Below are 14,021 nucleotides of genomic sequence, written 5' to 3' on the forward strand. Positions count from 1 at the left end.
AAGGGAGACTCTTGGTCACCTTTTGACACAGCACGACAGAACTCACTTTTATAAAGGAGTCTCGTGATCGCTTTCTGACACAGCACAACAGCATTCACTGGCTCCAGAAGAAGAAGAAGAGATCGTTAAAAACGATGAAGCTGCTTTGCCTTCTATTCTTAGGGGCCACTTGTCTTGCCCTTGCAGGTGAGATCATTGAGGGTTACTAAGGGCTTCCGGTCCCCGTAACAGCCCACGACCGTTGACACGAGAGGCCCATTATAAAAAGAGAAAAATGAAAATAATTTACAACCAACACTACCGAGGCAGCAGTAATGATATCGATAGTGATAATACCTTTTAACGTGGTCGGATAGTAATGAAACTCAGAATAGAAGAAGACATTCAGTCTGAAATACCAAGAGTACATTACTGTACTGCAGATCTCCTTATCGGAATTTCACGAAATTATGAGGAAACTATTATTATTATTATTATTATTATTATTATTATTATTATTATTATTATTATTATTATTCACAAAATGCAAACATTTAAAAGGAACAACGCGAAAAGATGATTACGTCCGTATGCATAATTTCTATGAGATTCACAGTCGGCGTCCCGGTGTCTTTTCGGAATAAAATTTGATCAACGTACCTGACAAAGATGACACTCTGTCACAGGGTATCTTACATCCCTACCTACTTTGTTTACTGTATTCTGTATTACGAAAGTGCCATAATTCTGGTAATTATAAGAGTGACACCGACTTCTTGTAGACATCGCCAGCAAACTCAGAGGAATGTCTTTCGAAGATATAATGACGTAACTTATGACGTCATTAACTTGCCTCCTTCCCGAAGGATAATTCGTGAAAAAGTCTCAACCTCTGGCAATAATGACATATAACCAATACTCCTTGTTTACACTTTGTAGTAATGGGGGTATTCGTAGTAGTCGTAGTAGTAGTAGTAGTAGTAGTAGTAGTAGTAGTAGTACATAGGATTTATGCCATGAGGTCGAGTGCTAGAATCCTTGAAGAAAGGGTTTCCACAAGTAATCCGAGAAATTACTTTCTATCACTATTTCTCCATTGAAAAATTTATATAATTAAAAATCAATTAACAAAGTGAAGAAAACTTTAGCATTCGTCGTAACTCCTTTGATATTTTTCCTAATATGACAGTGACAATCATTGTAATAAATAAACAATTGCATAGGATTAGATTGGTAAGTGATCTTAACACTAAATGACCAACAACCCTCCATATCTCTTTTTCTTGCTAATATTCTGTAAAATTTTTTATACATTGCTTTTTCCTTGCTAGCTTTCCAACACCTCTAACTATTTCTCAGACCTGAATGACATTAATAGGTTCCACCCTTAGGCTATGCCCTAAATTCCATGATCCAAATCAATCCAATCCACTTTGAAGTGAAGAGTGGCCAGTTTAAAATAGTAACCTGTCAAGTATAAAGTGATAGAGAAATTAAAATGAAGATTGCCATTTATTTATAAAGTGGCTCGAACACCGTAAAGGTGTATTTCCGTAAGTTTTGTTGCTGTTTGAGGAGTTGGTTTTAAAGTAGATCATTAAATTTATTCGATTTATTGATGTCTCAATATGTATAATACATTTTATGATGAAACAACTATTGTTCGGTTTATATGTTTCCAAAACATATTTTGCAAGCACAGAAATGAAACATCCAATACAGAAAAACAATTTCTTCTGCATCGCTGTTCAGGAAGAGGTCTTCATCCTCATCCTCATTATCAGTGGCTATGTTTATGATGACAGGTTCCACGTCCAGTACTCCTCCTCAGAGCGCTGAGACTGACGAATAGCTCCTCCTGTCCACACCTCCGGGTTAGCGCAAAGCCTGGCCTCCTGTAACTTGGCCTGAAGGTCAGCCCTGGTGAATCGCCCTGCTATTAATTTACCCTTTCAAACTTACGTAGGGTTTGCCACGGGCCTCCTCACTTCTAAACAATTGTGCAAGTCGAATCACAAAAGCTGTCCTGCAACCACGGGGACAATGACTTATCATAGCCGCCATTCTTGAAGCCTTGACAAGGTACGAATATTCATTCAGAATTTCAGAGACAGCTGTTTGTCGTCATCACCTTGTGGGAGGAATCGGGACGTCATATGTTTACGTCACGTATAACTTTGAACCCATACATTAGAGTGTTCCGCCACTGGCTTCGACTGCTTTGTTTTACTCTTATGAATATACTTTTTTCTAATATAAGTAATAAAGAATGCTGCCGAAAATTAGGTAGGGATGTTTAAGTATACTATGGGTAAGTAATATCTTTGTCAAATGCACAGAAAAAACGTTATTCCGGAAAAACACCGGGACAAAGGAATTGAATCTCATAGTAATAATTTGTGTGTATGAAAAGAAAGAAAGAGAGAGAGAGAGAGAGCAAATAAATTTATCACACAGATGAATGCATGAGAACTTAAATTTGGCAATTTTGAGAGAGAGAGAGAGAGAGAGAGAGAGAGAGAGAGAGAGAGAGAGAGAGCAACAGACTAAAAGGAGGGGTATAAGAGTAAATAGATTTACCAACGAATAGATGAATGTATGAAGAACTTAATAAATTTCGGCAATTTTCCGAGAGAGAGACAGACAGAAGACAGACTGAAAGAAGAGGTTTATAAGACCAAATAATTTACCAACGAGTAGATGACTGTATGAATAACTCAATAAATTCAGCACTTTTCCTCATTCACCAGAGGGGGTGATGGTGTGCTACTTCGGTTCCTGGGCCAAATACCGTTGGGGCGACGGGACGTTTGATGTCGAAAACATCGACCCCGCCATTTGCACGCACATCGTCTTCGGGTTTGCTGGCATCGACGAGGCCACACACGAGATCCAGGTAATGAAATAAGGTGTATATATACCTTTACACAAAGCACATTCTTACACACATATCTGTATACGACAGAACTACAATAATCAACATACAATCACGCGTGGAACAGAGTTCAATTCCTGACTCTACATCTGGGTCGAACCCAGGTCTTTTCAACTTAAAGGCAAGGACGCTGCCAAGCTGCGCGGCTTAGTTGGCAGCGCCCTTGCATTTGAATAGGGAAAACCTGGGTTCGATCCCTTTGTGAGTCAGAAAATTACATATTTATGTACGTGTGCTTGCGCACAAGAAACAAAACACCACAGTTTGCGGGAGATCCCCACACTGCGGTAAAACAAGTCACAAACACGTTGGCAGGTTATCGCACACACTTCACAAACAGGTCCGCAATTTATTGTTAGTCATATACAGCATTTGCCGAAGATTTGTTCTCAGCTTAATGCCGTTGACTTGTTTTCAAACTGTTGTTATGTGTCGGCGATAAGTTATCGACATGTTTATGACATGATTATAACATGTTTATGATATGTTAATGGCAAGATTATGACATGATTATGACATGATTATACCATGTTTATGACACGATCATGATATGTTTATGACTTGATCATGACGCGTTTATGACTTGATCATGACACGTTTATGACATGATCATGACATTTATGACATGATTAGGCCATGTATATGACATTATATGACATTATTATGAAATGTTTCTTACGTGATTATGACATGTTTACATGTTTAAGACACGATCATGGCACGTTTATGACGTATTGTGACATATTTACGACATGTTTATGACATGTTGACTTGCCCAAACATGTACTATTCACACCTGAAACGGTTCCTGTCATACAGCCTCTGGACCCGTACAACGAGCTGTGCGAGAATTGGGGGAAATGCGCCTACGACCGCTTCACGGCCCTGAAGGAGAAGAACACCAACCTTCAGGCACTCCTGGCCGTCGGGGGCTGGAACGAAGGCTCCGAGAAGTATTCCGTGGTAGGTAGGCCTATAATTATGACATCAGGATCGCTCAGGATCTTTTTGTAATGGCTGCTAGATCCAGGTCTGATGCTTTTTGTCGTATAGAATGATCCGGGGTTTTCACCCTAAAACTGCAACTCTCTCTCTCTCTCTCTCTGATCTGTTCAGAGGGGGGGAGGAGGAGGAGGAGGCCCATTCAGAATGTTTAAGTTTAAACATCTCAGCAGAATATCTTTTGATTTAGAAAAAATGTAATGTTTCTAGCTTTTATTATATATATATATATATATATATATATATATATATATATATATATATATATATATGTGTGTATGTGTGTATGTATGTGTATATATATGTATGTATATATGTATGTATGTATGTATGTATATATGTAAACATATGTATGTATATATATACATTATATAAATATATATATATATGTATATATATATATATATATATATATATATATATATATGCATGTTTGTGGAAGTATAAATATATACATGTAGATATCTACAGCATTGCCTAAACATTTCCGCGCTTTTCATTTTCGCCACCAGATGGCAGCCGACTCTGCGAAGAGAAAGATCTTCATCGACTCCTCCATCGCTCTCCTGAAGGCGCACAATTTCGATGGTCTGGACATGGACTGGGAATACCCAGCCTTCAGGGGAGGTCAACCTCACGACCGCGTAAGTTGGGTCACTACTGACTGACTGACTGAGGTTGCATTTTGTAACACATTCTGGTTACATATGTTTAATAACATGTATATATATAAAGTGACTGACTGAGGTTGCATTTTGTAACACACATTCTGGTTACATATGTGTATAATACATACATATATATATATATATGTATATGTATATAAAGTGACCAGTAAGATTCTACACACACACACACACACACACACACACACACACATATATATATATATATATATATATATATATATATATATATATATATATATATATATATATATATATATATATATATATATATATATATATATATATATATATATATATATACCTCGGAAGAATGAAGGACTATAGTAAATCCATCCCTCCTCCGACTATTCCAGGAGAACTTCGTGACACTCCTTCAGGAGCTGAGGGAAGCCCTCCACGCCGAGGGCATGATCATCACGGCGGCCGTCGGCGCCGGCAAGGACAAGATGGACGAAGGCTACGACATCGCCAGAGTAGCCGCCAATCTCGACTTCGTCAACCTCATGACTTACGACCTCCACGGAGCCTGGGACCCCTACACCCACCACCATTCGCCGCTCTACGCCCATCCCCAAGACAGGTTCAACAACAACTCTTACCTCAATGTGGTAGGTGGCGATGAGTCTGTGTGTGTGTCTACATACATACATACATACACACACACACACATATACATATATATATATATATACTTTTTTGGATCACATCTGGACCGAACCCATCTTTTAAGAGAGATATTCATTATTATGACAGTTAAAAATTTGTATTGTGAAATGATATTTCCAAATCACACTGGAGGTTTGATTCTACAGTTTTTAATCATATAAGGCTTCATGGCAATCAACAGACTTGATAGATAGATATAGATGAGTAAACTCTTACTTGAGAAATGTATACATCATCCATATACAACCATTAACTATGTACTGTATATAATTTATTATTTTACTTAATTTATTCATTTATTTTTTCTTTTTTAATAAGTGGGATCTCTTCTTTCTTTATTTCCCTTTACCTCCTCTTACTTCTTCCTCATAATGAACACCTTAATATTCTTTGGAAGCTTGAATTTACAAGTCAATGGCCCCTGTGGTGGGCTTTTTCCATATGAATAGGGTTCTTCATCTTCTGAATAATAATAATATTTCGCAAAGGGACGAAACCGTGGATATTTCCAGTGATTTCATGCCAGATAAATGGACAGATAAATACATAGGCAGATCATATTTTTATTAGCCACAGACCTCAGCACAGAGCTATTTGCATCAGGATCATTTGGTCCAAAATACAGTGACTTCAAACACTGAGAGCTGTACAGCATGTGCAAGCAATTCTTATGTAATACTGAAACAAGCAGTTGTACATGTATCAAAGAACAATATTTTAACCCTGAAACCCGTGAACAAAGCACCTGTGACCGAACACTGGTACAGAGGCAATGCCAGAGGTACAATATTACCTACCATTTATTATTATTATTATTATTATTATTATTATTATTATTATTATTATTATTATTATTATTATTATTATTAGAAGGAAGACCCCTCCTTAAGGCAAGTTTTGTTGAATGAAATGGATGTATTATGCGAAATGATTTTATACTGAGTTTTCTCAATTCTTCTTATAATAAAATTCGCTTTTCCTGCACGTCAATCTCGTTAAATAACTTTCCAATGTGCATATTTCGATGGATAAAACAGCGTATTTCTTACAACAGAAATTATTATTATTATTATTATTATTATTATTATTATTATTATTATTATTATTATTATCTATGGTGCCTCACTATGTTCTGACTGGAAATAATGAGTAAAAAACCACAATAATGTAAATGAGAGACGGTATTTCTTCAAAATACAAAAAAAGGGGTAAAAAACAGGGAGCTTTCGACGTTTGCACAACGGTCCTCTTCATCCAACTGAATAAAAATACAAGTTTTTCTTAAAAAGACAAATCGAAAGGTTTTTTTTGTGACAGTCCAGGAAACCATCGAACGATCCTTCGGCGCGAATACGGCGGGCTCATCTGTAACGGCTGTCTCTGACCGTCTTCTTCTTCTTCGTTTTAACTGCTTTTCCCATTTTTATATGGGGTAGCGCGATTTGATTTGGCGTTCTTAACCTCGATCGGCTGTCCTGACATCCCGACCCCGGTAACGATGTGTACGTGTTTCGTACCATCACTAGACCGTACGGTGCACATTACTAGAGATTAGGTGATTCGTGGGTGGTGAACGACTTTCAGCATGGGTGCCTCCTGCTGTTTCTCGAGAAATTGCTTGAAATTTAAATTTATGGAATGGCAGACTAGACGGTCTGTTTGTCTGACCATTTTTGTGTTTTGGAAAAATAGTCTCTCATTTACATTATTGTGGCTTTTTACTTATTATTATTATTATTATTATTATTATTATTATTATTATTATTATTATTATTATTATTATTATTATTATTATTATTATTCAGAATAATAACCCGTGAACACAGCACCTATGACTGAACACATTACAGTGACAATGCTTTATGTACAATAGTAAATACCATTTATTATTATTATTATTATTATTATTATTATTATTATTATTATTATTATTATTATTAACCCGTGAACAAAGAACTTGTGATTGAACACATTAGAGACAATGCTTTAAGTACAATAGTACATACCATTTACTATTATTATTATTATTATTATTATTATTATTATTATTATTATTATTATTATTATTATTATTATTATTATTATTAACCCGTGAACAAAGAACCTGTGACTGAACACATTACAGAGACAATGCTTTGTGTACAATAGTAAGTACCATTTATTATTATTATTATTATTATTATTATTATTATTATTATTATTATTATTATTATTATTATTAACAATCAGTGAACAAAGAACCTGTGACTGAACATTGGTGCAGAGACAAAGACTGATGTACAGCAGCACATACTATTTATTATTATCATTGTTTTTCAGAATAATAAATGGTATGTACTATTGTACATCAAGCATTGTCTCTGTACCATTTTCAGTCACAGGCCAGAGTTATAATCATAAGGCTATTCACAGTGGTGACATTACACCTTCGTCATATTTCTTGAAGTTTCTTCTTCTTCTTCGTTTGCTGAACAGGACTTCGCTGTCAACTACTGGCTGGACCACGGCACGCCCAAGGAAAAGCTCGTCGTGGGCGTCCCTCTCTATGGCCGTTGCTGGACACTGGACTCAGAAGCAGATACGGGTTTCTACGCGAAGGCCTCTCAGCCTGGAACTGCTGGAAAATACACGAATCAAGCTGGATTCATGGGATACAATGAGGTCATTATGGTTCTGCCATCCTTCTTAAAACTGGGGAAGCTCTGGGTTTCAATGAGAACGTATTCTTAAAGGGTCAAAAATGAATCGTAATATCAATGCTCGTCCAAATATTGCCATTGTTACAGACTGAATAGCTGTTGCAGAAGTCGTCCATATATTGCTATCGTTACAGACTGAACTGCTATTGCAGAAGTCGTGCATATATTGCTATCGTTACAGGCTGAACAGCTATTGCAGAAGTCGTGCATATATTGCTATTGTTACAGACTGAACAGCTATTGCAGAAGTTCATTGTATATAAGACTGAACAGCTATTGCAGAAGTTCATGGTATATAAGAAGCAAAACAAAAAACATTTTGTTGAAGTTTGATATAAGAATCTTGAGTGCCAGAATGAAATTACACGAGTATCGCTGAATTGCCGTTTGAATCCTAGTTGCCAATGATTTGCAACTTGACCAATAATACACTTAGTGTAACCCTAAATCTTCCCTCACACAAAAATTATTGTCGCAATGAATCTTGACTCCTTGCATTTCAATACATTTTTATCTATTTATCAATTAGTTAATTTATTTTTTTCCTTTTTAACAAGTGGGATCTCTTCTCTCAATATTTCCCTTTACCTTCTCTTACTTCTTAATGAGCACCATATTCTTTGCAAGCTTGAATTTCAAGTCAATGTCCCATGTGGGCTTGTTCCATATGAATAAGGTTCATCTTTTGAATAATAACAATAATGAATAATAATTTAATTCGAACAGATCTGCGAGTCACAGCTGGAGAAGGAGTGGCAAGTGGTATACGACACGGCAATGCATGAACCGTACGCCTACAGCTTCTCCCACAGCAGGATCTGGTGTTCCTATGAGGATGCCCTTTCTGCTGGCATCAAGGTGGGTAGTTGACTCACGCATTCCACTGTCTCTTGGGGCCTACTTGTGACTCTTCACTGCTCAGAGCAGACCCCTGAGGTCTGCAGAGCAGACTCCTGAGGTCTGCAGAGCAGACTCTTGAGGTCTGCAGAGCAGACTCTTGAGGTCTGCAGAGCAGACTCTTGAGTTCTGCAGGGCAGACTCTTGAGATCTACAGTGCAGACCCCTGAGGTCTGCAGAGCAGACTCTTGAGGTCTGCAGAGCAGACTCCTGAGATCTGCAGAGCAGACTCCTGAGGTTTGCAGAGCAGACTCGTGAGATCTACAGTGCAGACTCCTGAGGTCTGCTGCAAGTTGCAATTGAGTCCATCTTTGATAAACGTTCTCTCTCCCCAGGCCAAGTACATCCGAGACAAAGGTCTTGCAGGCGTCATGATCTGGAGCATCGAGACGGACGACTTTAAGGGCAAATGCCACGGCCGTACTTTCCACCTGACGAAGACTCTCTACGAGACCTTCCTCGGGGGCGACATCCCCCAGCCCCCGACGATGGAGCCCAAACCCCAAACAACCCTGGTGAGTAAACGTGAAACTAAGAAGCACTTTCCCTCTTCTAGATTTCTGGCTTCGTTTTCCCAGGTTCTTCCGACCTCCTGCCATCCTTTCTCCAGGTTCCTACGGCCTTTTTTGTGCGTGTACTTTGTTCCTGTTCTGCATGAGTGCCCTGGGTGACCAGCGCATTGGCCCCTGCGTCAGAAAATAGGAATTGGAATATAAGATTTAAACGAAAGGCCTAGTGCTCTGACCTATGAAGTCATTCAGCGCTGAAAGGAAAATTGAGAATAAAGGAGGTCTTACAGATGTAACGGGAGGAAAACCTCTTGCAGTTGCACTGCGAAACAAGTTAGGAGAGGGTTAAGGAAAGCAAGATGAAAGAAAGAATATGAATGGAGGTACAGTAGCAGGAATGAAAGGGTTTGCATCTAGGGACCTCAGGAAGGAACGCTGCAAAGAACCTCAGGTAATACCTACGCTGATGGCATTAATCCCCGCTACGTGGCCCACCCTATTTGAGTTGAGCTCTGACCTAAATCAAGGGCAATAAACATTTATGAGTCTCATAAACGAACTTGTGAAATTTGGGCCATTTGGGGATAATGAGATATCTAATGGCCCGGTGAGATAGTGACTGCCCGCGAGGCCAGTGATCTATATTAGTTTTTATCAGTCTAGCCTATTTCTCTTTCCTAGCTTTATCTCCCTCATTTAGCGTTTACCTTTTTCTGTGCCGAAGGACGAGGACGCTCGTCTCTCCTTTTCTGTCGCTTTTTTTTTTATATCGTTTTTTTAGTCATTTATTGCTTATTCCTCTTTGTTTTAGGTGCTGTTATGCTCTTATCGGAGCTTTCCTTTGTATTATTATTATTATTATTATTATTATTATTATTATTATTATTATTATTATTAATATTTAGTAGGTCTTTCTTCTCTAGATCGAGAACGGGATATGCTGTATATCAGGTCCACAATAATATCCAATGGTATTCTTGTTGATTTTATAAAAAAGTTACAAAAGTTTTCGAACCCTGTCCTGGGTTCATCTTCAGTCGAACTAAAAATAATTGACACAATAAGTAAATACGTTAGCTCTAGTTTCAAGTGCGGAACCAGTGGACGACCTCAACGACGTGTTTTTCCAACGGACGAGGCGACAAGCAGGACGGTCAACTATCCAACTACTATAGGTGATTGCTTCTCCTCCTCTTATATTCCGCGTGGCTGTCTATCCTTCTTGATCTCCTCACCTGTTGTTGTGTTCTGCATGTAATTCATTGTTAACGGTGACATCCTCGGAATCCCGGTTGTTATAAGGTGTCTGCGGGGTGATGTCGGCGATAACGGCACCATCAGACGAAGGAAAGTAGGAGCCTGTCCTAACGTTAAAACCTTTAATAAATGTTTTGATTACATGAAAGTTAACTAGCGGGTCCTCGTTAACGAACGACTTGTTTCCCTTAAATGATTCTCCTATATTTATGGCGGCGCCCTCGACTAATCTTCTCATGTTGACGTTGTTACTTTTGTGAATGATGTTGGCTCTATTCCAGTCCGGTCTATGATCGTTATTGAATGCGTGGGCAACTATTGCACTATTTTGAGCATGTAATGAGAAAGCCCGTCTATGTTCCTCTAAACGTGTTGCTAACCCTCTACCGCCTTCTCCGAAATATTTACCTTTGCAGTCTTTACATGGTATTTCGTATACTCCTGGTACTATGGGGTTATTATGATTGTTGTTGTTTTTTATTAGGTTATTTCTTGTCGTGTTGGTATATTTGAAGACAATTTTAGTATTATCCTGGATATTATTTACATATTTACTTATGTTATCTATGTTAGGGTTAAAAGGTAAGGTTAAAAATCTATTCGGTTTTCTTCTAATGTTATTGTCTTTAGGGCAATAATAAGTCTTCCGGGCACGTGGGATAGCCTTTTCAATGAAGTGGGGGGGGTACCTAAGGCTTCTCGTAATGCGAAGTTCATTATTACATTACTTATGATATTATTATTATGAAAAGAATAAAAATGTATGTAACTTTCAGAGTTGGTTGTCTTCCTATATACTGTGAATTTAAACTTTTGTCTACTCGAATCTCTGAAGATTAATACGCCTAAGAAAGGCAACATGGAGTCAGTTTCTATTTCCACGGTAAATTTTATTGATGGTAGGATATCATTTGCTATTTCTACTAATTTAGTTAAATTTCTTTCTGTCCCTCTGATGACTGCAAAAATGTCATCGACATATCTGACCCACAAGAGAGGCGTGGTTTCCCTATCACATCTGTTGAAAATATCTCTCTCTACGAACTCCATACAAATATTGGCTAAAACTGGGGATAACGATCATAGACCGGACTGGAATAGAGCCAACATCATTCACAAAAGTAACAACGTCAACATGAGAAGATTAGTCGAGGGCGCCGCCATAAATATAGGAGAATCATTTAAGGGAAACAAGTCGTTCGTTAACGAGGACCCGCTAGTTAACTTTCATGTAATCAAAACATTTATTAAAGGTTTTAACGTTAGGACAGGCTCCTACTTTCCTTCGTCTGATGGTGCCGTTATCGCCGACATCACCCCGCAGACACCTTATAACAACCGGGATTCCGAGGATGTCACCGTTAACAATGAATTACATGCAGAACACAACAACAGGTGAGGAGATCAAGAAGGATAGACAGCCACGCGGAATATAAGAGGAGGAGAAGCAATCACCTGTAGTAGTTGGATAGTTGACCGTCCTGCTTGTCGCCTCGTCCGTTGGAAAAACACATCGTTGAGGTCGTCCACTGGTTCCACACTTGAAACTAGAGCTAACGTATTTACTTATTGTGTCAATTATTTTTAGTTCGACTGAAGATGAACCCAGGACAGGGTTCGAAAGCTTTTGTAACTTTTTTATAAAATCAACAAGAATACCATTGAATATTATTGTGAACCTGATATACATTATTATTATTATTATTATTATTATTATTATTATTATTATTATTATTATTATTATTATTATTACATTTATATCATCATTGTTATCATCATCACCATCATCATAGTCCATGCCCTCGACCCACAATACAAACCTACTTTCATTCACTAACAACTTCAGTACTCTCATTAATAAGCATATTCTCACTTCCTCCTTACCAACAGTCCCCTGACGTATCTGTGGGGCCTAGGACCACCTACAACCCCCCACCACCAGAGGGCATTTGCCAACGCCCAGGGAACAATCCCGACCCAGAAGACTGCACTCACTACTTCCAGTGCGCGGAAGTGAGTAACGGGAATGGTTTTATGAATGAAATCATAGTCATGGTTGTGTCTTTGTGTGAACACGTATATAGATGAATATATATATATATATATATATATATATATATATATATATATATATATATATATATATACATATATATATTATATATATATATATATATTCATATATATATATATCATATATATATATATATATATATATATATATATATATATATATATATATGCCTGAGCAGTAGCAAATACTGTAGCATTTGTACTGTTTGTGTCGTGTGTAGGCTATCTAGTCTTCACAAGCAGATTTATGGACATACTCACGTACACACACACACACACATGTAGCCTATATGTATATATACATATAATGCTATATATACATATACATATGTGTGTGCATATATTGCATATTATGTGTGCTATATATGCACACATAATATGTGTGTGCATATATTGCCTATTTAGTAATATATATGTATATGCATACATATATATTAGGTCCTTTTAGTAACTCTACTAATGCACATAACAATTGTGTATGTGATAAAGTTAATACATATATATACTTATATAAATGTGTGTGTGTGAGCATGTCTATAAATCTGCTTGTGCAGATCAGACTCAGCCCACATACGACACAACAGTACACAAGCTATTTACTTTTGCTCATTTATTGTTCTCTTTCCTTTGTTGCCTTTCACTTATTGTATTTTCCATTCGCCCAGGGTCCCAACGGCAAATACGAGCAGGCGGAGGAGAAGTGTCCTGCAGGACTCCTCTTCAATCCTGTGGCTCTCATCTGCGACTGGGACTACTCCGTCTGCGCCTTGGACGGGAATGTCTGTCCTAACAACTGCTAACGACCCCAGCGCCTGTCCCGTTCGCTCTCGCTGTTTGGAGAGTCGTGCTGTCGTCTTCTGATGGGGTGAGGCGGTGCTTTTAGGAGTTGTAGTGTAATGATGGTAATAGTAGTGATAACAATAATCAAATGAGTTCAAACATATACTATATATATATATATATATATATATATATATATATATATATATATATATATATATAACTGTAATAATCACAATATCCTCTTAACTTCTGTATATAATAATGATTACAATGTATATTCATATATATATATATATATATATATATATATATATATATATATATATATATATGTATTTATAAATCGATACCATGTCATCTAGCTGCACACAAGTTTCAGTGTAACTCTTCATGAACTGAATAAAATTTAATCACATAGGCCTACAGATTACATAATTCCATATGAACGCGTAAAAAAAGACAAGGTACGTTCATCAGTACACAAGAGGACTTTTAATGTAACCTAACATTTGCAGCTATGGGTATCATTCTC

At 37.4% G+C, this 14,021-nt stretch overlaps 1 protein-coding gene across 1 annotated transcript; it reads left to right on the plus strand.

Moving 5' to 3' along the window:
• Positions 1–10: 10 nt before the first annotated feature.
• Positions 11–13,907, plus strand: LOC136825264 (chitinase-3-like protein 1). Its single transcript, XM_067081320.1, has 10 exons — positions 11–186; positions 2,730–2,875; positions 3,734–3,877; positions 4,429–4,560; positions 4,959–5,213; positions 7,747–7,932; positions 8,697–8,828; positions 9,203–9,382; positions 12,524–12,646; positions 13,372–13,907. Exons 1-10 carry the CDS (start codon positions 135–137, stop codon positions 13,504–13,506), a joined length of 1,485 nt encoding a protein of 494 aa, XP_066937421.1. The 5' UTR covers positions 11–134; the 3' UTR covers positions 13,507–13,907.
• Positions 13,908–14,021: the final 114 nt, after the last annotated feature.

The sequence above is a fragment of the Macrobrachium rosenbergii genome, chromosome 37, assembly GCF_040412425.1.
Source record: "Macrobrachium rosenbergii isolate ZJJX-2024 chromosome 37, ASM4041242v1, whole genome shotgun sequence".
In the NCBI taxonomy this organism is placed as follows: Eukaryota; Metazoa; Arthropoda; class Malacostraca; order Decapoda; family Palaemonidae; genus Macrobrachium; species Macrobrachium rosenbergii.

Bases quoted from the DNA above. Each gene is read 5' to 3' on its own strand.
- LOC136825264 (XM_067081320.1), top strand. From the start codon at position 135: ATGAAGCTGCTTTGCCTTCTATTCTTAGGGGCCACTTGTCTTGCCCTT. The intron at 187-2,729 runs GTGAGATCATTG...CTCATTCACCAG, and splicing joins CACTTGTCTTGCCCTTGCAG to AGGGGGTGATGGTGTGCTAC. The intron at 9,383-12,523 runs GTGAGTAAACGT...CCTTACCAACAG, and splicing joins CCAAACCCCAAACAACCCTG to TCCCCTGACGTATCTGTGGG.